A 27,436-nucleotide genomic window follows, 5' to 3' on the forward strand; every position below is an offset into this window, starting at 1 on the left:
CTGAATTATACTTTTGTGTCCTTTTGAAGCGTGAAGAGGTGGTCAACATAAACGGCAATTGTGTGACATCACTGAGCACAGTATTTTTCACATCTCCTATTGTGTTAAGAAATAGAAAGAAAGTCATATGGGGTTATAACAACACAGGCATGCTTAAACAATGACTGAATTTTGATTTTGGGGTGATCTATCCCTTTAAGAGCAGTTTGTTCAACTACAGATTTCCAGGACTCAAAACGTTTACAGGTGAAGCAGTCCAAGCCCACTCATCAGTACATAATACTTTCCCAGACAGTACACTTACATATCCGAGACGTCTGTTTAAGAGTGTTTAATCTGGAAAGTGTAACATTCTAATTAACATCTGCTAAACATCTTAAAAAGATCAGATTTACAAACATTCTTAATCATAACATCTCAAAGACATCTGCTGATTGTCTTATTGAAATCTTAGAGGAAACTTATTGCAGATGAGCAAACAACCTAAAAATACACGTCTTGTGTAAACACATCCAAAGGACTGCTTGGTGATGTACCTGTACTATCAGGGTTTAAAATAGTTCCATGTTATTTAAATGTAAACACTAAGCTGGAAATATAAATATGTATTGTTTCTATTTTTGTCATTATATAGAGCTAGAGGACTTTAAGGAAAGCTTTGCACTGACAAATCTCCTGACAGCTTATATATATATATATATATATATATATATATATATATATATATATATATATATATATATAGTTATTATTACATCCTCTGCATTTTTATCTTATTTAAAACAGCGTGTTTAAATGACTTTTATTATGAAGATACGAAGAGCGCCGTTGTTTTAACGTCATAAGAGCTGCGCCATAAGTAATTTTTTGTGTTGTTGTTTTTGTACGCCGTATATTAAACTGAAATCATCTTGCGTTACTAATGTGAAATTATTAATGTAGATTATTATAAAAAAAATTATATGGTAATGTCAAATGTGATGTGGCGATAGTTGACGGCGCAGCATTTTAAGTGTATTTTCTGTGCGTAAATCGCATCCACACATGAACAACAGAGTGATTTACTTTGCATTTCTTTTGCATTCCATTGATTATTCCCAACATCTTAAATGTGACAAGAAGAGTTCACGGATAAAGAGGAGAATGTCCATTTGAAACCGCTGAGATCTCCGTGATAAGCTATTGTAAAGATGGAGTTTATTAAAGAGGAAAGTGAAGACGTCAGTATTACACAACCATGCAGAATAAAAAGTGAAGAAGCTGAGAGAAAAAGAGGTTGGTGTCAATACATTTTTGGGCTTTTGATTCATCCAAGTGAACCGAATCTTTAGGATTAGTGCACCAAAAAAGGCTCGCCAAGAGATGCTTTCGGTGGGTTACGTGTTCGCGGACTGTCCGACTGCATTTAATGAAAAACGCACATCTCGGCCGATAATAAAAGACGTTATTTAAGTGTGCGGGTGCGTAATATAAAATACATGCATATTTCATTCGAGGACGTGGGAGTTGTCCCGTGACCCAAATAATGACCTAATTCAGCCCGTCACTTTCTTACGCTCCTCTGGGTTTGGTCTTTTAACCAGTTTGCATTGAATCTACTGAGAAGAGTTGAACTAAATGAAATTGTAGAAACACAAAGTATTTTTTACACTGATGTGACGGTGTGACCAAAAATGTATTGCATTGTAACCATCTAGTAAAGCTTATAAAATACTTTCCTTGCACATTTAATACACGAGAGTTTACGAACATTTAAAAAATAATAATAAAAAAAATTATATATATATATATATAATTTTTTTTTTTTTTTTTTTAACATATATCTCGACTATTTGAGTCAAGAAAGTTATCTCATGGTTACTCCATATGACATTAACAAAGTGTTTTGATATTTTAATGATTTGACAAACTTCATACAGTTTTTGAGGGTCTAAATGGGTCCTCTCTTTTATTTTATCTTTGTCTCATGAGAAGATTTGCAATTATGTTGCAAATATTTATTAGATTAAAACAACATTTGTTTCATTGCTTTTGTGATTTAAGAAAAATAAAACAAATCGTCACTGTGCACTTCTAATTCCGATACTTTACCAAAGTGTCATTCAACTGATAACAAAGTATATGTATGCAATAGACTGGCATGTCTTAAGGTCAATATTAGGTCAAAAATGGCAAAAAAGAAATAGCTTTCTCTAGAAACTCATCAGTCAATCATTGTTTTGAGGTATGAAGACTATAGTATATAGAGCTTGAAATAGCCAAAAAACTGAAGATTTCATACAAAGGTGTACACTACAGTCTTCAAAGACAAAGGACAACTGGCTCTAACAAGGACAGAAAGAGATGTGGAAGACCAGATGTGCAACTAAACAAGAGGATAAGTACATCAGAGTCTCTAGTTTGAGAAATGGACTTGTATGTCCTCCGCTGACAGCTTCATTGAATTCTACCCGCTCAACACCAGTTTCATGTACAACAGTAAAGAGAAGACTCAGGAGGACTTCTGGGAAGAATTGCAAAGAAAAAGACACTTTTGAAACAGAAAAACAAAAAGAAAAGGTTAGAGTGGGCAAAGAAACACAGATATTGGACAACAGATAATTGGAAAAGAGTGTTATGGATCTTAACCCCATTGAGATTTTGTGGAATTAGCGAGACTGTAAGGTGCTTGAGAAGTGCCCGACAAGACAGCCACATCTATGGCAAGTGCTACAGGAAGTGTGGAGTATCTGGAAAAAATGACAGCTGGAATGCCAAGGATTTGCAAAGCTGTCATTGCTGCACATTTCATGACTATACATTGTGATCAGCTGAATGACACTTTGGTGAATAAAAGTTCAAATTTCTTTCCAAAACAGCAAAATCTGTACATTATTCCAAACTTTTGGCTGCCAGTGTGTATATGTACACTACCTGTCAAAAGTTTTGAAACACTTGACTGAAATGTTTCTCATGATCTTAAAAATCTTTTGATCTGAAGGCGTATGCTTAAATGTTTGAAATTACTTTTGTGGACAAAAATATAATTGTGCCACCTATTCTTTTATTTCATTATAAAACTAAAATGTAATTAAAAACAGTTTTTGAAATGGATGACTTGGACCAAATAATAAAGAAAAGCAGCCAATAAGTGCCCAACATAGATGGGAACTCCATCAATGTTGTTTATAAAGCATCCCAGGGTGAAACCTCAAGAAGTTGGTTGAGAAAATGTCAAGAGTAAATCACTGCAAATTCTAGTCAAAGGATGACTACTCTGAATATGCTAAAATATAACAGTTTTGATTGATTTTGTTTAGTCACAACTTAATTCCCATAGTTCCATTTATTTTATTCCATAGTTTTGATGACTTTACTGTTGTACTAAAATGTGAGAAAATATATATATATTTAGACTTTAAAGGGATAGGTCTCCCAAAAATGATAAATCTCTCATTATTTATTCACCCTAACCTGCTGAACACAAACAAATATCTTTAAAAGAATATTTCAGCTCTGTCAGTACACACAATACAATTCATATTCTTTTTGCATATCACCCAATACTGGGCAGGGAGGAGAATTTATATTTAAAAAGAACTTCAATATTGATCTGTTTTTCACCCACTTTGAAACCAGTTAAGAGTGACCCTGGGATAACAATTTCAAATATGAAACATCATACATTTAGCATAGTAATGTAGCTAATTACTAGTCAAATATTGTAATGGGATAATCGTTGCTCATGTGTGTGTTGTAAAGCTATGGCGGATGAATATCTGGACACACTGTTGATGGACGGACAAGATCTGGCAGAAGAGTTCGAGGCCCAGCAACCAAAGGTGTTGTGCACTACTACAATATGTCATCTGTCATTGGACTGCATACCTCTGTGCATGATAAAGCAACAGTTTTGTGCTGTTCTTTCACACAGAAAATCAAAAAGAGAAGAAGTCAAGCAACCGCTGTGTTTTGGAGAGAGAGAGATGAAAAAGGCAATATTGTGGCACAATTTAAGAGGAAGACAAAAAGTAGGTTAATTGTATTTTATTTTACCTTAAGTCTGTCTATTTTGTTTTGTTTTTTAGTATGTCCTTGTGTTATTTTCTGATTATTTATTGTAGATCCAAACCCCAGACCCACCTCCTCCTGTGGATCAGAGGATGAATTCCCATGTCAGGAGATGTTGCATGAAAGTAAAAGTGTGCCAGGACATGGTAGGACTACCAAATAGTTACATAAACATAAAAGAGCATAAATGGGCATTTCAAATTTGTTTAAAAATTGAATGAACGTTTTTCCCTGAATAACTTGTAGTAAAATATTAATTATTTCTCTTAATGCAATATGTCAGGAACACACAAGAATTGTCGCTCCTTCCAAAAGACTATTTAATCACCAGTGTCCCCATAAGAAATATCAATTGTGTCTGTTTTATATAAAAGCTTGCATGTCTGCAATCTTGCTGACTATAGAGAATAGAAGGCAATTGCTGATCATATTAAGCACACATGGCTGTTAAGTGTCTTCACTTGTGGTGCAGTATGCAAGTGCATTAAATTTAGGCTGAAATACGTCTTATAACAAACAGAAATATTCTAATCCGACAATCTTAATCTCACTATAGTGTCTGTAATCTTCAAGAGTTGCATACAAAGAGGAATATATTCATTTAATAAGTTAAACATGGTTGACTGCGAATAGCAAATTTTTAAAACTTCTGTGAGGTAGGTGGTATTTTTTCCCTCTTGAATTGATTCTTGACAATTTTGTATGCTCATTTTAGAGCTGATGAAAGTGAAAGAGGAAAGTCAAGAACTGAATGAAGAGGAGAAACGCCAGAAACCTGATGACGAACAGGTCTCAACAGAAAATATTTGTTCTTTTCACACTGAATGTGTTTGCATGCATGTTCTAGCAGCTTAAGAAAAAAATGATCAACTCGTAGATATTTGCCCATTTCATCGATTTCACGTTGGATGTCACGTTTAACCTTTACCAGAGTTATACAGACTTGTCAAGATTGTGCAAATGTACATAACTGTTTAGGTTTTGATGTTAAAAGCTGAGCATAAACCTCTGATTTCAAAGAGAATGGCATTTTAATTGAAAAGATAGAAATAGCTCAATTCAAAAATGCAAATGTAATTGTGGCATGGGGGGCGTGGTCGTGTGGCAGTCTGCGGGAGAGAGAGAGTGGTAAGGCTTGTCACCTGGTTTGTAATTACCTCTAACACCTGTGTCTTGTTATAGTGATACGGAGAGAGACATTTAAGGGACGCCAAGTGTCGAGAGCGAGAGAGAGAGTGTCCAGAAAGTGTGGAGTTTTGCTCGAAGGTCAAGAACGTATTGAATTTGGTTTTTGCTATCCGAAGGTCCTTCCTCCCAAGCTTCCCGTATGACGTTGAGCACGCCCCGTGGCCGGCGCCCATACAGTAGTTCAAACGGAGAAAAGCCGGTGGAGGCTTTCGGGACACTCTCTCTCTTGCTCTCGACACTTGGCGTCCCTTAAATGTCTCTCTCCGTATCACTATAACAAGACACAGGTGTTAGAGGTAATTACAAACCAGGTGACAAGCCTTACCGCTCTCTCTCTCTCCCGCAGACCGACACACAACCACGCCCCCCATGCCACAGTAATGTTAACATAGCTGATCATCACACGATCTTGATAATGGTTAGCTAACGAAAGTTATCTTACCTAACCAACATTCTGATCGGGGTCTAGCTTGGGTTGCCAGTTGCTCCGTAATAGTCGGAACATCCCACGTTTTTTACACCAATTTTGGCCTTATGTCAAGTAATTAAGAGGCAAAAACTCAAGACCCAGCATCCACCACACATTCACATAACGGTATTAACAAAAATGGAACATAATTATAAACGTAAATGTAATATTAAATTGCAAATTTGTTATATTACCCAGTCAACATTCTGATCTGGGTCTAGATAATATGGATAGGCATCACTGTCCACAGCCTCAGTTAGTGTCAATGACAGCATTTGGTAATAACACTACACCTCTCATTCAACTAATTTCATCTTTTCTCTTTCATCTCTTTTAGAAAATGGATTCGATCAAAGTGAGCATGAAAAACTGCATAAACTGCAACATGTCCTTTGGTGTTGCCACCAAGGTTTGCAGGGCATGTGGGGTGGCACAGCCTATGAAACAAAAGCTTCAAAACAAAATTAAAAAATATGATGCGACGTGGGCCAGTACTCAGCGAGAGAACCGGTCAATAAGTAAATTATTTGATGAAACAAATCTGCTGGTAAGACATCACAGAAGTTACCTCCCCAATTGGTGGTGTCATTTATTATGAAAGGGCTTCACCACCAATTTTCTTGAATTATTGTAGCATTGATTAATTCTTCAATATTATGAAACAAATCTGAGCAGCCATGAAATGTAAAAGTCTTTTGCAACTCTGTCTTTCAGCTTCACAAGTGGCAACAGGTTGGCATGTACCCTCTGTTCTTGTTGGGTAGGAAAAGAGGGTCCAAGACTGTGGCAGAGTGCCTGTGTCCCATCACTTTTAACCATCCCCAGTGTAAGGAGGCACAGCACACTATACGGCAGATTTTTGTTGGGCTGATAAATGGTGAGACAAATAGAAATAATTGGTCTGTATTTGAAATGCTGTCACATTTACCTTAGCATGGCGAAATTCCAGAGAAGAAGGTGTGGGCGGATGTTGAGGGAACGTGAAAGCTTGCCGTTAAAAGTATATCTATTGTGAATATTCAGTATAGTTGTGTATGAAGAACTGCCTCAATGCCAAACCAAGCAACTTTCTATTGTTCAACATGTCAGAATTCACCAAACTTGAACTTCATACAAAATTTGCGAAGTCCATCGAAATTTACGATTGCGTGGATTCCCATTGAGATGACTGTATATTTCGCCTGCAGAATTTCAACATACAAAGGTAAATGTGACTGCACCTTAAAGGGGTCATAACATACTATTTTTTTTATTTTATTATGTTCCCTGAGGTCCACTTATATGTCAGTAAAGTTAAATAATTACTTAATTAATATACAATAATATTCCACCCTGTCTCTGGCCATCTGTCCGGAACGCACAGTTTTCAGCTCTCTGGCCCTTTAAAACTTCAGTGGAAGCGCCCACTGTTATGATTGGCTAACCATGCAGTCCCTCAAATACAGCCATATTTGAAACTCATTTGAAAGAAAATGAACAAACTTTACATTATAATTTATAAATCTACATTTCAGGGTTAACGCATAACATACACTCAACACGTCATCTGAATGTATCAAAATGTTAACTCAAGCACAGCAACTATCAAACTGTCATGACATTTGAAACATTCGTGAATAAAACGGTTAACTCGCTGGTCTGGTAGAGTTTAACTGCTGCATCTTTCAGTTCCTTTGCAAAGCTTAAATCATATTGTGACTTGTCACTCTGGTATGAGCCAAAATCATACAATCCACATAGAAATGTTCTGATTATGCAAACGTATTACAGTCCATGGTGATGTTTGGTGCTTAAACCGGTTTCAACAGGCCAAAGCAAAGATTCTGGTCTTCACAGGAGAACATCTCACATCTTCTGTGCTTGTTTACACACAGGACTGCATGTGTTTCTCCCAGTGGCAGCAGCAGAATGAGACTCATCTTTTAAATTTGCCCTTGTACCTGTCTTAAAATGCGGCACACGTTGCCAGAAATGCATTGATATGGTTAAAGACGTTCCTGTAGTGCATGTTTACAAAAGACCAACAAAGATAGCACAGATGGGTATAAAAATGGTCCAGGACGCCTTCAAAACAGCAAGAAACAGCACAGCTGAATGTAACATAATGGGGTGCTCCTTTTAAGAGATCTTACTTGACATGCATGATGATGGTCAAAGCCGGTCATCTAGTGTAGAAAAATATTTAAATCCAGATAGGCACATGAAGGTGTCCTGTGTAAGTCTCCTTTGGACGAATCTTCAACTGTTACAGACTGAGCAGTGAGCACCAATGGCTGGGTGTAATGACCAAAAAAAGGCACTGATGTCTTGCTGAAGAGGCAGTCATATGCAGATATATTTAGTCCTTGTGATTTCACAAGTTCCACAAATTCCAAAAGGGATGTTTCAACAGCCTGGTTTAAATAAATGCTCTTTTTCTATTAAAGGGTTAGTTCACCCAAAAATAAAAATTCTGTCATGATTTACTTACCTTTAAGCCATCCCAGATATGTACCTTCTTACCTTCTTCAGCAGAACCAAAGATGAGATTATATAAGCAGGTTTCAGCTCAGTTTGTCCATACAATGCATGTACTGTAAATGGGTGCCATTAGGCTGCTGGCTGTTTGATGGTCCGAAAGGCATATTTATGCAGCATAAATGTAATTCTTACAACTTCAGTTGATCAGTTATTGACTTCTGGACCAAATTGTTAGGTTTGTGAAAAAAATCAATTGATAATTAAAACTTTATTAACTTAAAAAAATTGAAACACATCAGTGAAGCGGAATGACAAATTCTATACAACAGAGAAACTAACGTCACGTGAGTGTTAGTTAATTATTTGATTAAATCAATAATTAACATTTTAATTATTGATTTGTTTCTTTCAACAACCTACCAGTTTGCTACAGAAGACATTAATTGATTGACTGGAGTCGTGTGAATTGCTTTTATGCTGCCTAAATGTGCCTTTTGGATCATCAGACAGCCAGAAGCCTGATGACATGCATTGTCTGGAAAAACTGAGCTGAAATCTGCTCATCAAAATCTTCAGTTGTTCTGTTGAAGATGGAAAATCCTACACATTGCTTAAAGGCAAGTAAATCATTAGAGAATTTTAATTTTTGGGTGAACTTACTCATTAAGGAGGAAGTTTTAAGTTATGAAACTTTCAGTATGTTTTTTATTGTACAATGACCTCGTGTATGTCAAAAGAAAATTGTATTCCTCGTGTCATGACCCCTTTAAGAAAACACAAATGAGAGACTGATTACCTGTTTTTGGTGATATTATAATATCACACTTACATTATTTACTAATCATTACTAGCGGCCCACTCACCGACCCTGTCACCAGTTGCCCAGCCACCAACTGCCCAGCCATCAGTCACTGAGTCTTCGGTACAGCCACCAGTCACTCAGTCTTCGGTACAGCCACCAGTGACCCAGTATTCTGCCCAGCAACCGGCTGCCCAGCCACAAGTCACTAAGTCTTTAGCCCAGCCACAACTGACCCAGTATTCTGCCCAGCCACTGGCAGCCCAGTCACCCATCGCTAAGCCTATAGCCCAGAAACCAGTGACCCAGTCTTCTGTCAAGCTACCTGTCGCCCATTCTTTGGCCCAACCACCAGTGACACATTCTTCTGCCCATTCACCCATTGCCCAATTTTTGGCTAAGCCACGTGTGACTCAGTCTTCTGCCCAGCCACCCGTTGCCAAGTTTTGGACTCAGCCACGAGTGACCCAGTCATCTGCCCAGCGACCTGTTTTTAAGTCTTTGGCCCAGCCCCCAGTGATCCAGTCTTCTGCCAAGCCACTTGTCGCCCAGTATTCAGCTCAGCCACGAGTGACCAAGACTTCTGCCATGCCACCTGTCGCCCAGTCTTTGGCCCAGCCACCAGTGACCCTGTCCTCTGCCCAGCCACCCATTGTCCAGTTTTCGGCTCAGCCACGAGTGGCCCAGCCTTCTGCCCAGCCACTAGTCGCCCAGTCTCCGGCACAGCCATCAGTGACCAAGTCTTCAGCCCAGCCACCAGTGGCCCAGTCTTCTGCCCAGCCACCAGTGTCCCAGTCTTCTGCCCAGCCACCAGTGGCCCAGTCTTCTGCCCAGCCACTAGTCGGCCAGTCTCTGGCACAGCCACCAGTGACCATGTCTTCAGCCCAGCCGCCAGTGGCCCAGTCTTCTGCTCAGCCACTAGTCGCCCAGTCTACAACCCAGCCACCAGTGGACCAGTCTCTCTGCTCTACACTCCCCACTGTGACTCCCTACAAAGGTATGTTATGTTCAGAATAAAATAACATGTAATTTTATGATAAAGTATGCTTGTTTTTTACCATTATGTTACCTGGACACAATACACACCTACAGAAAATAGAGAACAGAATTGGAATAGAGAGTATACATGTATCTAAAGTGTGTGAAAAATATTTGTGAATGAATGTGCAGAACTTATGGAGACACTACTGTAACTTCTGAGGTTCTGTATTAAATAGTATAGAATTAAAATTGTGAGTATACAGGTGTGTAAAGTGTGTGAATATTATTTTGCTTATTGCTAAACTTTAACAGTATTTAATAAAAAATTGTGTTTTGAGTTTGAACAGCCAGTACGTTTGTATGTTTTTTACTACTTATTCTGATCTATCTTAGTTATTATACCACGGGTCTGTTGAATGCTTCTGATTGGTTGATAATGTGTGCAATTATTTTTTAGTAAACGTACGGCTATGAAGTAGGTCCAGGTCTTTGAAGTCAGAAGTTTACATACACTTAGGTTCATTTTTTAACCACTCCACAGATTTAATATTAGCAAATGATGTTTTGGGAATTCGTATAGGACATCAACTTGTTTACTGACATATTGTTTCTCTTTAAATTGACTATCTCACAATTCCAGTGGGTCAGAAGTTTACATACACTAAGTTAACTGTACCATTAAGCAGCTCGGAAAATTCCAGAAAATTATGTCAAACGTTTAGACAAATAGCCAATTAGCTTCTGATAAGAGGGGTACTGAATTGGAGGTGTACCTATGGGTGTATTTTAAGGCCTAACTTCTAACTCAGTGGCTCTTTGCTTGACATCTTGGGAAAATCATAAGAAATCAGCCAAGATCTCAGAAAGAAAATTGTGGACCTCCACAAATCTAGTTCATCCTTGGAAGCAATTTCCAAATGCCTGAAGGTACCATGTCCATCTGTGCAAGCAATAGTACGCAAGTATAAACACAATGGGACCATGCAGCCATCATTCTGCTCAGGAAGGAGATGCATTCTGTCTCTTAGAGATGAACATAGTTTGGTACAAAAAGTGCAAATCAATCCCAGAACAACAGCTAAGGACCTTGTGAAGATGCTGGAGGAAACATGTAGACAAGTATCTATATCCACAGTAAAACGAGTCCTATATCAACATAACCTGAAAGCCTGCTCAGCAAGGAAGGAGCCACTGCTCCAAAACGACCATAAAAAAGCCAGACTACAGTTTGCAAGTGCAAATGGGTACAAAGATCTTACTTTTTGGAGAAATGTCCTCTGGGCTGATGAAATAAAAATTTCACTGTTTGGCCATAATGACCATTGTTATGTGTGGTGGAAAAAGGGTGAGGCTTGCAAACCGGAGAACACCATCCCAACCTTAAAGCATGGGGGTGGCAGCATCATGTTTTGGGTGTGCTTTGCTGCAGGAGGGACTGGTGCACTTCACAAAATAGATGGCATTACGAGGAAGGAAATTATGTGTATATTGAAGCAACATCTCAAGATATCAGCCAGGAAGTTAAAGCTTGGTTACAAATGGGTCTTCCAAATGGACAATGACCCCAAGAATACCTCCAATGTTGTGGCAAAATGGCTTAAGAACAACAAATTCAAGGTATTGGAGTGGCTATCACAAAGCTCTGACCTCAATCTAATGTCCGATGAAAATGTGTGGGCAGAACTGAAAAAGAGCAAGGAGGCCTACAAACCTGACTCAGTTACACCAGTTCTGTCTGGAGGAATGGGCCAAAATTCCAGCAACTTATTGTGAGAAGCTTTTGAAAGGCCTCCCAAAATATTTGACCCAAGATAAAAAAAAATTAAGTCAATGCTGCCAAATACTAACAAAGTGTATGTAAACTTCTGACCCACTGGGAATGTTATGAAAGGAATAAAAGCTGAAATAAATAATTATCTCTATGTGACATTTTGCATTCTTAAAATGAAGGATCCTAACTGTCCTAAGGGAGGGAATGTTTTCTATTATTTTCAGGAATTGTGATTTTTTTTTAAAAATGTATTTGGCTAAGGTGTATGTAAACTTCTGACTTCAACTGTAATGGTTCCATATCACTTCACCATAGATAAGAGCCATACAGGCTACCACAGCAAAATAACCATATAAAACAAAGACAAAATACAAAGTAAATTGGACAAGAATTACAATCAGTGTCTATAATTTCCTAAATTGACTTACATTTCTGTCAAAGCGCTCCCTCTTTCTCTCTGTCACTCTTGTCTCACCCACACTCACACTGACATACACACACAAACACACACATAGAGACATAAACACACTCCAGTGACTTGATTAATATAGCAGTTTTATATTATCTGAAATATCTGAAATATCACCCTCCCCCTCCCCACTTTTGCTCTAACCCACACTCACACACATGGGCACACACACATATATATGCGCACACATACTCACAAGTGGCAGAGCCTTTTTGTCAGCATACATCTGCATCTCAGTAGGGTTGTAAAGAGTTGTTAAGGTTTACAACAGAAAAGCTATATACAAGAATCGTTACATTTTCACGCTGCTGCTGAGAAGTATGCTTAAACGTACATCTTGGTGATTTGAAGTGATGTTACTTCTGACAAGATCTGCAGCAAACAAAGGTAATCCCACACGTGATCTCTCTCAGTTTCTGAGTTTATCTCTCTCTCTCTCTCTCGCTCACTCACACACACACACACATCTTGCTACTCTAGTAAAAGCTTCAGTAAAGCAGCGCAAGTCTCAGTTCTAAAGTACGTTTTTTTGAACTAGCAACACAGGCAGGGGCTGTATCAAAACAAGATGCTGAATCTCTGGCGAAAGAAAGATGTTTCACTAACAAGAGCATTTTATGGGCGAAAACCAGAAAATGTCTTGAGAAAATTCTGAAAGATGTCTTAACCCTTATGCGTCAATAAAAAAACATTACACAGAGGTCCTTAAGAGGACAAAAATATCAGTGTCGAAATGTTTTAGCTGTATCATTTATTCAATTGGCCTGCAGTGCTCTATTAGAAAGCAAACAGAAAATAGGAAAAAAGCATGTATTTGCTCCATAGGCTAAACATGAGAAAAATAGTGCCATCTGGTGGAAAATATAAATATTTGAAATTTTGAAGCCAGAGCTACGGAATGAAAGCATAATATCTTCAAATATTGCAGTTTTAATGGTTTTCAATGGGGACATTTTTGTCCAAAAGGTCCTGTGTGTAAATATTTTGTTTGCACAGTGTATTATAGTTGTAGTATTCATAGGAACTAAAATGAAAAAGAGAAAAATTTCCTGAAGGTTGCACAAGGGTTAAGGTGTGTTAACCGTGATATAAGCGGGATCATTGACTCCGGCCCATTGAATTATTGAAAAATAATGCACACCTAGGGTGCATCCTCAATTATTCCATTCTTAAAGTTCCTTTCTTTAGGCTCTACATTACTTCAACAAAACAAATAAGTGATGAGGTACTTATGACTGGAAGATGGCTGGTGTGACTGCTTCTTCATTGCGTGGGGACCGAAGTCCATTGATTATTTTATTCCTTACCAAACCAAGAAAAGGCAATCTAGGCTACAATATCAGCAATGATATCACACTTTGCTCCTCGACAGTTAGTGGCTGAGTGCCACACTTTCAAGACACATGTTTATGCACCCTGGGGAACAATAGCACTTTATATTGCTGCCGACTTAGCAACTACATGCGACTTGACGAAATGCTGTGTGATCAGCTGGTAGAGAACGTGACCAGATACCGGATTCATTCAAGTTTGCTGCTAGATACTAATTTACCTTTTGGCCATTACCTTTGCCAATCAAACAGAAGTTGCTGGTGAGCACGCAAAGTCAATTTCTGGCAATCGTTCTGTCCCCAGCAACCTCGCCAGGTTCTTTAAAAACATCTTCAGAAACTTTTGTTTCACCATCTACTTCGGCCTGTGCATGTTAGGGCTGTGGATCTATAAAACACCTTCCTAATGTGGCAATGGTGGCTCAGCGATTAAGGCTCTGGGTTACTGACCAGAAGGCCCCTATACTGCCAAGATGCCAATGTTGGGCCCTTGAGCAAGGCCGTTGACCCTATCTGCTCCAGGGGTGCCGTATCATGGGACTATCATTAGACATCATCGAGAGGGTGGCCTCACCAGAGGTCTCCTCAGTTGTTGTTGTGCAGAAAATTCAGGATGCATACTTAAGTGTGTAGGTTTGTGAGTGCCCAACAAGGGTGTTATTACAAACAGCTATCCACATCGAGGAACAGTTAAGAGAATGTTACGAGAAGAGAATGAAGAGTGCTGCTTTTAAGCTCCAAACACACGAAGAGAGCCACAATCTTACTGCCTTCATGACTCATGAGGTCCTATTTAGATTCTACCGGGTACCATATGGGTTGGCCTCAGTGCCCTCAGCATTCCAGAAAATGCTGACAACCATTTTATAGGGACTGCCAAATGTTATTCTCTGGGATAATACACAAATCTAAATCACATTTCAGTAAAACAACACTGCATATTCTTGGCCTTATGGCGTGTAATTAAATTAAACTCATGCCCCATCTCCAAAAGGTCTGCCCCATTGCAAGCTTGGCAATGCAACTGATGTGCTATATTTGTAATGTTGTTTACCAGCCTGGGTCACAGAACACTGCCGACTGTCTCCCGTCTGCCTGGTCCTGATGAGGACTGTTCTGATGCCAACTTATTGCATTTTTGTCCCTTGCTATGACCGCTCTGCCTCCTCCTGAGTTTCTGTCTCCTGCTTTTGCTTCCCATTCTGAACTGAGTGCATTAGGTGTACATATCACTCCCAGTTGGCCTTCCTCTTTGGCTGTGGTGGATGTGAGTCTGCGCCCATATCTTCAACTACTTGACGAACTGAGTGTGCAGATTGATTATGTATTCAAAGGTGCACATCTCGTTGTTCATATCTAACTGTGGCATACTTTAGTGAAGCTGGCTCACAAAGGCCAACAAAGAATTGTGTGCGTACAAAACAGCATCTTTGAGAACTGTACTGGTGGCTGAGCATTGACTGCCTGGTTGAAGAGCAGATGAAGAATTACCAAATGCGTTTGTCCTCTGACAAGAATGCTAACTCCTGTGCTCTGCCAATACAACCTGTGCATTTTCAATGATCAACGTTATGTCACAAATGCTATCAGTTGAGCTTAACGTAATAGAATCTGCTTGTGGAATTCCCAAACTGCAAATGCAGGAAATTATTTTATACTTTTAGCCAAATTTAGACTTGCATTTTAGACATCATAGCAAATTGCACTTTTCGCCACTACATTAATATGCAATACACCCACTCTTTGCACGTACGGTCACTTACGCGTTGCGTTGGCATGAAAATTGTGCTTAGATTTAGTGCTCCCACGAAAATGGGATAAGACAAAGTCCACGTTGTTGCGCTGTGCCTTGCACGGTCACGATAATAGGGTACATTGACTGTTTTGGCACATCTGTGTTTATTAGCAGAGCCAATAAACCAGAAAATGATGTGAAGTGAATACACTCTCAAAGATGCTCGGTAGAACTATAAAAGAATATGTTGGCAATGTTTCTTGTCAAGTCTCAGAAATTACATGGGTTGTTGTGCTTTCTTTATGAAGAACATGGTATTTTGTCCCTCTTGCATTGATTTATAACAATATGTTTTGTTCGTTTTAGACCTAATGGAAGTGAGAGAGGAAAATCAAGAGCTGAATGAAGAGGAGGAGAAACGTCAGTGTCGGAAACCTGATGATGAACAGGTCTCAACAATATAGACCTTTTCTGCTTGTACTGTCGAGCCAGTAGTTCTAATTTTTACTTGCACAGCCAAAATCTACTTAAAAGCTAGATCGCTATATGAAATCAATTGGTCAATATTTCCAAGATCATTTCAAGGACTGTGGATTTCCACAATATTTTAATGCTGACATGACCATTGGGTTGTTACACGGGTAGCTAATAATGTTACCATTACTGATCATCATCATAACATCTTGATAATTGTTAGCTAGCTAATGTTGTTTTACCCAGTCAACATTGTGATCTGGGTCTAGATAATATGGATAGGCAACACTGTCCACAGCCTCAGTTAGTGTCAATGACAACTTTTTTAATTACACCACACATTAATCTACTTGTCCACTTTTTTTTTTTCATCTCTTTTAGAAAATGGATTCGATCAAAGTGAGCATGAAAAACTGCATAAACTGCAACATGTCCTTTGGTGTTGCTACCAAGGTTTGCAGGGCATGTGGGGTGGCACAGCCTATGAAACAAAAGCTTCAAAACAAAATGAAAAAATATGATGCGACGTGGGCCAGTACTCAGCGAGAGAATGGGTCAATAAGTAAATTATTTGATGAAACAAATCTCCTGGTAAGACATCACAGAAGTCACTTGCATTGTCAATTTATGTTGTCATTTATTTTGAAAGGGCTTCACCACTTCTTAGACCAATTGTCTTGAATATAAATATATTTAAACCCTGTTTGACGCTCTGTCTTTCAGCTTCACAAGTGGCAACAGGTTGGCATGTACCCTCTCTTCTTGTTGGGTAGGAAAAGAGGGTCCAAGACTGTGGCAGAGTGCCTGTGTCCCATCACATTTGACCTCCCACAGTGTAAAGAGGCACTGATTGTCATACGGCGGATTTTTGTTGGGCTGATAAATGGTAAGACAAAAGGCTGTAATTGATTTGCAAATTAAGAGAACACAAATGAGAGACTAATTACTTGTTTTGATTTATAAAAATATGACACTGTACATTATTATTAGCCGCCCAGTTACGAACCGCAGAGCTACCGGCTGTCCAGCAACCCGTCACCTCGTCTCTCTGCTCTACACTCCCCAATCTGATTATATCCAAAGGTATGTTATGTTCAGAGAAACAGCTCATAATTTAAACATGTTATGATACAGGAGGCTTTTTTTTTGTATGTGGTGTTACCTGGACACAATATACACCTACTGTACTGTATATTCATATGCAGTGGAGAATAGCAGAACAGTTACCTGATTAAGTATATATAGTTACAGTTGTGCCATGTTTTGTGTCATTTTCAACATCCAGGTATATGAGACAATTAACATATAATCAATTGATCTTGTTTATTTATCTTAAAGGAATATTCCTGGTTCAATACAAGTTAAGCTCAATCCAAAGCCTTTGTGCCACAGTGTTGATTACCACAAAAATTTATTTCAACATATTCTTCCTTTTCTTTAAAAAACATTTTAAAGTTTTAAACGTATAAAAGCAAAAATCTTGGTTACAGTGAGACTTTCTATGGGGCCAATTTTTGGAGGGTTTAAAGGCAGAAATGTGAAACTTATAATTTTATAAATGCACTTACATTAATTCTTCTTTAAAACTTGTTAAGTTGTTTAAATCAGTTGTTATGTCATCATGGCAATGAAGTTGTAAAATTGGATATAACTATATTGAACATGGGAAATTCCTTTAATGAATGTGGAAATATTACATTTTCATTAGTAAGAGGCAATAAAAACAAAGCAACTATACAGTAAGTTTTTTTAGGTAAAAAAAGGGGCCATGATAATGACACATAGTATAGACCATTTCAAGCATGTTAACAATAACAAAGAATTAGAACACAACTATTCCTGCAGCACTTCCGGTATCATCAACAGATACTTTATATAAGGCTCTGAGATAACATATTTTCCTCAAATAACATCAAACATTAACCTGAAGTGACTTATCCAGATTTGCTGCTAATACTGAGCGTCTACTCGAGAGAGGCAATGAAACTGTATTGTTGTTCAGATGTTCACAAATATTTCCTATTCCTAATTAGGATAAAAGCGTCTGCTAAATGACTAAATGTAATAGTTCCGCAGCTTCAAACGATCTGTAGTCAATTTTAGACCTCAACCTATCAAACTGTAATTATTGTACATAAATGTTATTCACCAACCAGAGATAAGATGTGTGTTACAGCAGTTATTACTGCACGTATCAAACTCTTGCTTCACTGAAGCGTTTCATGTGTCCATTTTCCGTAGCTTTTTCATAGATCTAAACACTTTGATTTCCGTTAGTTAGAGGTGTCCAGGGAGCTTCCAGCCACTGAAAAACATCGTCCACATTTTTGTAATAATATTTGTGTTACCGTTAGTAACGTTAATCATTTAAAATCAGTATGAATGAAGCACCTTCCGCTGTTGCTTTGATTGAGGGTGCGTTCCGTTCAGAAGTGAACATCCCTATGCTATCCGAAGACTTTACCATCCACTGTGGTAGTCACTGAGATCACATTGCTAAGGTTAAAATGGCTGTTTTACCAGCCTTGATTTAGTGATTGGCTCACTGCTGGTATTGTTTTGATTGTTGTAGTTTTTGTTCATTTAATACAAATGAAGACAAAAGTTTTCTTTTTCGTTAAAAGTAAAATGAAACCAACAGCTTTAAGTAGTCTTTGTGCTTTTGAAATCAATGTGCTTTAGTGACAAATTTGTACAAGTTTTTGACACAATACTCTTTTATGTCTTCAACTAGATGCACAACAGGAGGAAAGTGAAAAACTTGTTTCATACAAAGGTACTTTTTGTATTTGTGTGTGTAGAAGTATTGTGTCTAAGTAAGTGTCCATATATTCTGTGAGTATACCATTATGGTCTAACTGAAAGTGACTTGTAATCTTTGGGCCTGTTTTACTTGAAATAACGATTACTTAATACCTAAGCTTTATAATAAATAACCTCTAGAATTTAATGCTGGAATTTTGAACCACTTAAAGCTGCAGCTGTAGACTTTGAACAGCAAACAAAAATGTGTCAGTGGTTGATGCTTTTCATCAATAATTTTGCTTGTACTCACAGTGGTGTATTTAAAGCAGATTATTGAGGCTGTAATTCATAATGTTTGTCAGTTGAGGGCACTATTGTGCCATGTTGAATTGACTGCAACAGGAACAAACAGTGCTGCTGTTACTCACTCACTCAATTTAGAGTGCAGGGTTTTGGAATGAGGGGCTTGGCTAAAAAGCTTCAGAATGCTTAAATCACTTACAGCACCTTTAAAGGTAGCACCAATAAATATAATTACTGGTGGTTGTTGTTGTTTTCCTCATAGTTACCAGTAATCGTGACAAATATTTGGTATCAAACCTGCTCTCAATATGCTCTCAATATATTTCCTTGAAATCAATAGTTCACCCAAATAAAAAATGTACACACCCCTATGCATTTTGTGGTGAACTATCCATTTCACATAACATCATGGTTACTGATGTAACCTGCATACCCTGATGGAAGGAACGATACGTTGTGTTGATGAGTTGACACTAGGGGTCATCCTTGGGAGCGCAGTCATCTCTGATTTTTTAGAAAAGGCCAATGAGTATTGGCGTGTGGGATTTGCATGCCACTCCCCCGGACAAAGGGGTATAAAAGGCGTGCCATTGCAAACACACACTCAGGTTTCACTCTGAGGAGCCGAGCCAAAAACCCGACCATTTCAGAGGTAGGTTCAGTATTGTGGCAAGAGGGACACAACGTCTCATTCCCTCCATCAGGGAATGGAGGTTACATCAGTAACTGAGACGTTCCCTATCTGTCACTCACTCAACGTTGTGTCGATGAGTTGACACTAGGGTTCCCAATGGAAAACGCCACAAGAGCTGAACCGGGTTATGCAGACTCGCGGTGCGAGATGGGCAGAACTCTGTGTGCCTCGTAGCCAGCACAGCAATCCATTGCATAACTACCCCAACACACTGGCAGGCATGAAGTGGTCCCCTACACCCCGGGGAGCGGCTAACTGCTCAGAAGTTTAAGGACTGTCTGGCCCAGCCGTAGCCTTCTCTCTATTATTCTGCCCAAGAAAAAGGAACAAATTGTTCAGCTGGGGCCATATAAGGTCTTGAGGGGTGTCCCTCCAAAGAGGAGGACACCGCGGAGACCACACCTGGCCCTGAGAAGTGGGTGGGGACTTCTAAGTGGAATACAACACATGATCTTACCGGGTCGGAGCAGAAGCACGGGAGGCACCGTGGTAGGTCCTACCCAAGGAGTGGAGGAGTTACTACAAACACGGTGACTAAGGACAGAGGGCCGTCTGCCCAAGGAAGATGCGGTTTACCATCGAGGAAACCATTTTGTGGAATATACATCACACGGGGTTACCTAAGGAGACAACCAGCACATGTAGAGCACTTACCACAGTACGGGGGCCAAAGTGACGCACATACAGGGGTGGCGGCGAGCCTAAGGCTAGGGCTTAACGAACTAAAGAGGAAGAACGTCCAGGGTTCACACTTTTTTGCGAACGCAGCTGAGAGATGAGCGCACATTTTCATCTCAAGGGAGGGGAAAGGTGCTATGTGCAAGTGGCACACCTGGCCAGCTGACACAAACTTACCTGTTTGTGTCACCTGATAACACACGGGATGAAACTGGCTCAACCCTGAGGTTATAGAACCTTGCAAAGGTATTAAGTGTTGTCCAGCCCACAGCTCTACAGATGTCTGCTATAGAGGCACCCGGGGACAACGCCCAAGTAGCTGCAACACCCCTGGTAGAGTAGGCTTGCAGGCCAGCAGGGGGCGGCACATGCTTGGCATGGTATTTTAACCCCCTCGCACCTCTCAGGAACCCGAGGATCAAGTCATGCATCCTGAAATACTTACCTTCTACTGCATCGTGATGTGCTGATGTAGCGGCTACACACATTTAAGGTGGAGGGGGACAGCCATCCCTCTAACCTCTCCTGCAGAAAATAAAGCACTGATCCGACTGCGCATCTCTGGGGGTCTTCGCATCAGGTAGAACACCACTTAGCGAACAGACGCCACTTCAGGTCAACAGGCCTGAGTGACCATGTCTACCACTTAAGTCTTCCGCATCCCATCCAAGGGCCAGGCTTGGAGATTCCAGAGGTCTGGTCACGGGTTCCAGATGGTGCCCCGTCCCTGAGGATGAAGGTCCTTCCTCAGGGGAATTTGCCGGAGGGGGTGGGGGGGGCTGTTGTGAGGAGCATGAGGTCCAAGAACCAAGTCAATGAGGGGGCCAATGAGGGGCCACTAGAAGGATCTGGTCTTTGTCCTCCCTGACATTGCACAACTTCTGTGCAAGTAGGCTCACTGGGGGGAAACGCGCTCTTGCGTAGCCCCAGGGGCCAGCTGTGCGCCAGGGCATCTGTGCCGAGGGGAGCCTCAGCCAGAGAGTACCAGAGCGGACAGTGGGAGGATTCTGGGGAAGCGAACAGGACTACCTGTGCTTGGCCGAATCGACTCCAAATCAGCTGGACTGCCTGAGGGTGGAGTCTCCACACTCCCCTGAGCGTGACCTGCTGCGACAGCACGTCCGCTGTGCTGTTGAGGTGGCCCGGGATGTGAGTGGCTCGGAGCCAGAGGAGGAGACGACAGGCGAGTTGTGACATACAACGAGTGCTGTCTGTCCGGACCAACACATGCTTGCCCTGGATCAACAGCAATAGCCTCCTCGGGGCAAGTAGTACAGCGTCAACTCGAGGTAGTTGATGTGCCAACACAGTTGCGTGCCGGTCCAAGGGCCAGCAACAGCGTTCCCGTTGCACATGGCACCCTCGCCACACTGGGAGGCATCTGTTGTAACCACGACGTGCCTGGAGAACTTGCCTAGGGGAACTCCTGCCCGTAGGGATGCTAGATATGGCCAGGGGTCGCTAGGTCTCTCGACTCGGGTCTGAGGCCAGTGCTGAGGTGGTCTCATATTCATCAACTCGAGTGGCGTAATCGTCGCTGAGGACGCCATATGCCCCAGGAGCATATGAAAGGGTTTCAGTGGGACCGTTGCATTCTGTCTGAGTGTATACAGACAGTTCAGCACTGGCTGCGCATGCTTGTTAGTGAGGCATGCTGTCATTGAGACTGAGTCTAACTCCAAACTGAGAAAGAGATGCTCTGATCCGGGGGGAGCTTGCTCTTTTCCCAGTTGACCCAAAGCCACAGCCGGCTGAGGTGCCAAAGCACCAGGTCCCTGTGTGCACACAACGTGTCCCACGAGTGAGCTAGAAGTAGCCAGTCGTCGAGATAGTTGAGAATGCGGAAGCCCACTTCCCTTAACGGGGCAAGGGCTGTCTCTGCGACCTTCGTGAAGGCACGAGGTGACAGGGACAGACCAAGGGGGAGGACCTCGTACTGGTATGGAAGTATGCGTCCTTCAGGTCTACCGCCATGAACCAACCTTTATGGCGGACGCTCACTAAGATGCGTTTCTGCATCAGCATCTTCGTCAGGAGTCTGTGCAAAGCCTGATTCAGTCTCACAGGTCCAAGATTGATCGCAACCCGCCGCCTTTTTTGAGTACGATGAATTAGGGGCTGTAAGACCCCTTCTTCACCTTGGCTGGAGGGATAGGCACTATCGTATCCTTCTGTTGGAGGGAGGTGATCTCTGCACACAGAGCATTGGCGTTCTCGCCTCTCACCTTAGTGAAGCGGACGCCGCTGGACCTGGGGGGCGCCTAGCGAACTGAATCACGTAGCCGAGTCGGACAGTTGTGATCTGCCATCACGGGGGTTGGGGAGTGCGAGCCATGCCCCCAAGCCCCACATGAGGGGGAAAAATTGTGTCTGACATACCAGCGGGCAGGGCCTCACGACGGGGCAACAAACAGACAGGGGTGCGAGACATTGTGAACGCTTGTTTGAGATGAGCCGGCAGTCACATCGTGGAATTCACTGGGGCAAACGAGCGTGCTGGGGAATGGGAATTTCCCGGCAGAGAAGCTCCCATTGAAGTCCCCAAATCGCACCCAGTGCTAACCGACCCCTCCTCCTACCGGTGGGTAGGAGGACCGAGTCAGAGAGCCGCTAGAGTGGCTTTCCCTCTTACGAGAGAAAGTCGTGACCGCAATGTTACCAAAATCATCAGAACCGCTGTAATGCGCCGGAGATCCAACAGCCTTTCAGAGAGAGAGATGAATGGAACACCAGGAGGAATTCAGCTCTGTGAATATGCCCGCTCGGCTCTGAAGAAGAAATCTGAGTGTTTGTTTGCAACGGCACTTCTCTTATACCTGTATGTCTGGAGGAGTGGCATGCAAATCCCACACACCAATTCTCACTAACAGATAGGGAACTATACACTATATTAGCTAATTTATACAGTACATGTTTACTACCTAGAGAAGTTTACTACCTTAAGGTCATTATGTAAAAATGTAAAACAGTCTCCCTATTCCTAACTAATGGTATAAGCTGATGTTAATTAGTTGTGGGTAATATGTTTTTCTTTTTCTCAATCTTGCAGATTGCACGGTGCATCCGGCAATGGATGTCTTTCCCTATGAAGAAATTCTAGAAAAAAGAATAAGACAGGTAAAATACAAAGTTGAGATTAATCAGTTATAATCAGGAATTCCACAGTATAAAGGTGACTATTGTTGAATAGTGATAGTTGTCCTGAGCTACATTCCTGGAGACCCACAGCACTACACATTTTATGAATTCAAGCACACCTGACTTTTTTAGTTTTTAGCAAAGCTGAACTGGGTGTCTCAGGTCAGGAAGACATGTGTGCAGTGCTACCCTGGATATGAGTTCAAAAAAAAAAACACTTGGAAGGAAATATTGCTTATTGTTTCAAATGTGATTTCTATTTGAAAGCTATTTTAAAAAGTTTTTTTTTCTTCTACTAAATGTAGAAACTGTTAGGATTTTCAGTTTAAGAGTCTATAGTTGAAACAGTGCATACATGACCTGATAAAAGCTTTCACCATGGCATGAAAGTAGGTTTGCTTTTAAAGGGATAGTTCACCCAAAAATTGGAATTCTCTCATAATTTACTCATCCTCATGATATCCCAGATGTGTATGACTTTCTTACTTCACCAAAACACATTAGAAGAAAAATAGAAAAATATCTTAGCTCAGAAGTTCAAGGGGATGGTGATCCGACTTTTGAAGGTAAAATATCACAGACAGTCAGCATAAATGTCAAAGTGGTTAAATGTGATGTCTTCTAAAGTGATATGGTCGCTTTTGGAGTAAAAATCTATCAATATTTAAGTACTTTTGAACTATAAACCATCTCTTCCAGTAAGCTTCATGAGAGCGCTGAGTTCACGCAGTCTCTCGTGTGACGTATTCGTTTTGCCATGTTATAAACCTAATCTTACATTCTCCAGTCAGTTGAAACATCCAGCATAAGCACACAAACACAACATTGTGAGTAAAGAAACAGATTCAAATACTGATGTAAACCAAAACCTACAAAGCTACTGTACAGGGTTCCTCCTACTCATTTGTAAACAGCGCTGCTCTTCCGATCATGCCTCAGTTCTCACATGTCTCACGTACATCACACGCGCATGCTGCTGCTGACTGGAAGCAATGATTTAGAGTTAAAAAAGTACTTAAATTTTTATATTTTTCTCGGCAAAAGTGATCGTGCCGCTTTAGAAGAACGTTAATTTAACCGCTGGAGTCGTATCGATTACGCTTTTGCTGACTGTCTGTTCTTTTTGGAGCTTCAAAAGTCAGATCACCATCGACTTGCATTTTAAGGACCTACTGAGCTGACATATTTTTCTTCAAATGTGTTCTGCTAAAGAAAGTCATACACACCTGGGATATCATGAGGGTGAGTAAACGATGAGAGAATTTTCATTTTTGGGTGAACTATCCATTTAAATCTTTGGTCTACGCATATAGCTAGGCAGTCTGGGTATTAAATTGGACAGAAATGAAGAGAGACAGAATGAAAGACGTCAACGTCAAGAATAGAGCGCAGCACTTTTTCAGCCATCTTGGTTCTGGAGGCATATTTCCCATTCATTTTTGGTTTAGAGATTTCAAAAAAATCCTTCCTTCATTAAAGCATTATAAGAGATATACTAATCCAACCAACTCTGAGGTAAATCACAACAGTACAAACTTTAATCTGAAGAAAAAAAAGTGTTTGAAAATTTGACAAAAGTACAAAGACTTCATATGTCTTGAATGAGGTAATGAACTACAATAATAGAATTAAAAAAGTATTCCAAACAAAGGATTCAAGTTTGATGAACTCTGACCTGTGATGACAAGACGATATGTGGCCAATAAAAGATGGAAACGTCACATACTGACCTTTTGGTTAAATACACATAATATATATTTCAAAGCAGCACATTTCTATTGGAATACTATAGTATTAGTTACTTGTGATTTATTCAAACCAGAAGCCCTTGAGCATGACATCATATCCTGTCCATTGCGTTGTCTGAAACGATTTCACACCCTCAAAGCCTTGTGTTGCTGTAGCTAAAGAGGATAGGAATGTTCTTTTAGCTGGATTATTTTGTGACATGTTGATTTCATTTTCAAGGACGGTGAGTGTGAGGTGCTGATTAGATGGGCTCCTTGCCCTGGTTGGTGAGTGAATTATTTGAATTTTTTTTCCATATAATGTCCCTTATAAAGTTAATGAGATACATTTTTTAACATTATCCTTTTTTCACCTGTAGTCTGCATTTTTTTATCCAGTCTGTGGCCTACAATAAACACGGCATACTTTTATATTTTCATGAATGCAATATTTGCATTGCTATGCAACTCATTGTAAATTGTTACCCTAATTAAATGTATATTGATTGTATGTGTAAATCTGAATGTTGAATGTTTCCCTCTTTTTTTCCAGCGGCCTAAAGTGGAGTGACTCATGGGAGTTAGAGGACAACCTGTAACTTATAACTAAGGCTACACATACACACACTTACAGACACACTTAAAACTGTGAATTTGTGTCTTTTTCATTTCATTGACTGTCATAACATAGTTTGTAACAATAAACTCACTGTTGGGAACAAAGTAGGAGTTGTTTACATGATTGCAAGGTTTAAAGTAAGGACTGGATTTTTTTGAACCAATGATTTGTTGGTTTTGGAACTTGATGCAGAAATTATTTATCAGTCTCTTTTGACAGGGAAAATATATTTCCAGGGAAATTACCAATTTCATAATTTATTTTGCTGTATTTGCTTCGCAATACAGGGAATGAATGAAGCAGAAAATACACATGATAAAAGACACATTCTTATAAATAGTCGTCCATTTAAAAACCACAGAAAAATAGACATTTGAATTATCAAAATATAAAGTGTGTTAAATATTAAAAAGTTTGATACCTATTGGAATGGTGTTACGTAAATGACTTGTTCTTGAAAATGACACAATTACGATTAACCTGTATAAATTCTGGACAAAGCCAAGTTACAATCGCATTATCTATGTCTGTAGTCGGATTTCACAAAAATTTTAATCAGACTGACAGATTTTAAGGAATAGTATACAGACTGAGATGTCAATGTTAGGTTCAATTTGTCTGCAAAACAATTGTGAAATGTGCACAAAGTTATGAGTAATAGTCTAATACTATTAGAATGAATATCTTCACATTATTCTACTTTTAGTTCAAGTGACCTATTTCGTCTGGGTGTGTTTTTAGTTTTACTATCGCTTTGTGTGAAGAACAGACCTAAAATTAAGTTTTTATTTAACGATAACCTGATGTCTGCTGTAACACATCCCACACATATTCTGACACCAGAATTATAACACAGGTTTGACATCAGCAGTGTAAAATGCATTTGGCTTTCACGTGTCTTGTGACCAATTGTGACGAGCTCAAGTTTGGATTTATATTTTGAATGAGCAGTATTTTAGATGTCTTTAGATGTCACTTCCTTCATAGAGGGGATGATATTCAGCGAATAAAGCCTTCAGTTTCACTCTGTTGCTCACACAAAGCTAACACATGTTTTGTAATGCAATTATAGTGCTTTTGTATACTTTCTTTTTTTATATATATAAATTATTGTGACTTTACTTTGATCTTTTTGTTACATTGCTTAGAATTTGTTAGGTTTAGGCATGGGGTGGGTGCTTAAAAATATCTACAAAATAGTGTATTGCAAATCAAATTTATGTGACTAAATTTACCTGTCTATGTAACGTTTTATGTTGTTGATAATTGGTTAGGTTTAAGAATGAGGTTGGAATAGAGGATCTAAAATATTGATATGATTGTATAAAGTAACTACACGTATATATTTATAATAGGGCTGTCAATCGATTAAAATTTTTAATCGAATTAATTACATGGTGTCCTGATTAATTAATCGTGATTAATCGCATTTACAAATATTTGCTGAGAAAGCCCCTCATATAACAATAACTCAATATATAATAATTAAATAATTATACATAGTTATCTTTAAACATTTTAAAATTATATATATATATATATATATATATATATATATATATATATATATATATATATATATATATATATTAGGGCTGTCAATTTAACACGTTAATTCAGTGTGATTCATTTTACAAAAAATAATGTGTTAAAAAAATTAAAGCAATTAATCGCAATGCCCACGGACCATAATAAGGAACATTCCTGAGAAATGCAAGCTTGTAGTACCACCTGTTTACTCCAGAGGGCAGTAAGTGAAACTTCAGCTGTATGAGCAACACACAGTCTATACAGTGAACAAAACA

General features: G+C 39.7%; 1 protein-coding gene across 1 annotated transcript; it reads left to right on the forward strand.

Annotated features, from left to right (window-relative positions):
* The first annotated feature begins 849 nt into the window (after positions 1-849).
* On the forward strand, positions 850-26,920 carry LOC127644882 (uncharacterized). Its single transcript, XM_052128306.1, has 16 exons — positions 850-1,275; positions 3,742-3,821; positions 3,914-4,010; positions 4,104-4,196; positions 4,766-4,839; positions 6,045-6,254; positions 6,422-6,584; positions 9,019-9,963; positions 15,620-15,702; positions 16,109-16,318; positions 16,451-16,613; positions 16,718-16,810; positions 18,462-18,503; positions 23,197-23,264; positions 25,254-25,300; positions 25,566-26,920. The coding sequence occupies exons 1-16, from the start codon at positions 1,191-1,193 to the stop codon at positions 25,609-25,611; spliced, it is 2,499 nt and encodes an 832-aa protein (XP_051984266.1). The 5' UTR covers positions 850-1,190; the 3' UTR covers positions 25,612-26,920.
* The last annotated feature ends 516 nt before the right edge of the window (positions 26,921-27,436 follow it).

This window comes from Xyrauchen texanus, chromosome 6 (genome assembly GCF_025860055.1).
Source record: "Xyrauchen texanus isolate HMW12.3.18 chromosome 6, RBS_HiC_50CHRs, whole genome shotgun sequence".
In the NCBI taxonomy this organism is placed as follows: domain Eukaryota; kingdom Metazoa; phylum Chordata; class Actinopteri; order Cypriniformes; family Catostomidae; genus Xyrauchen; species Xyrauchen texanus.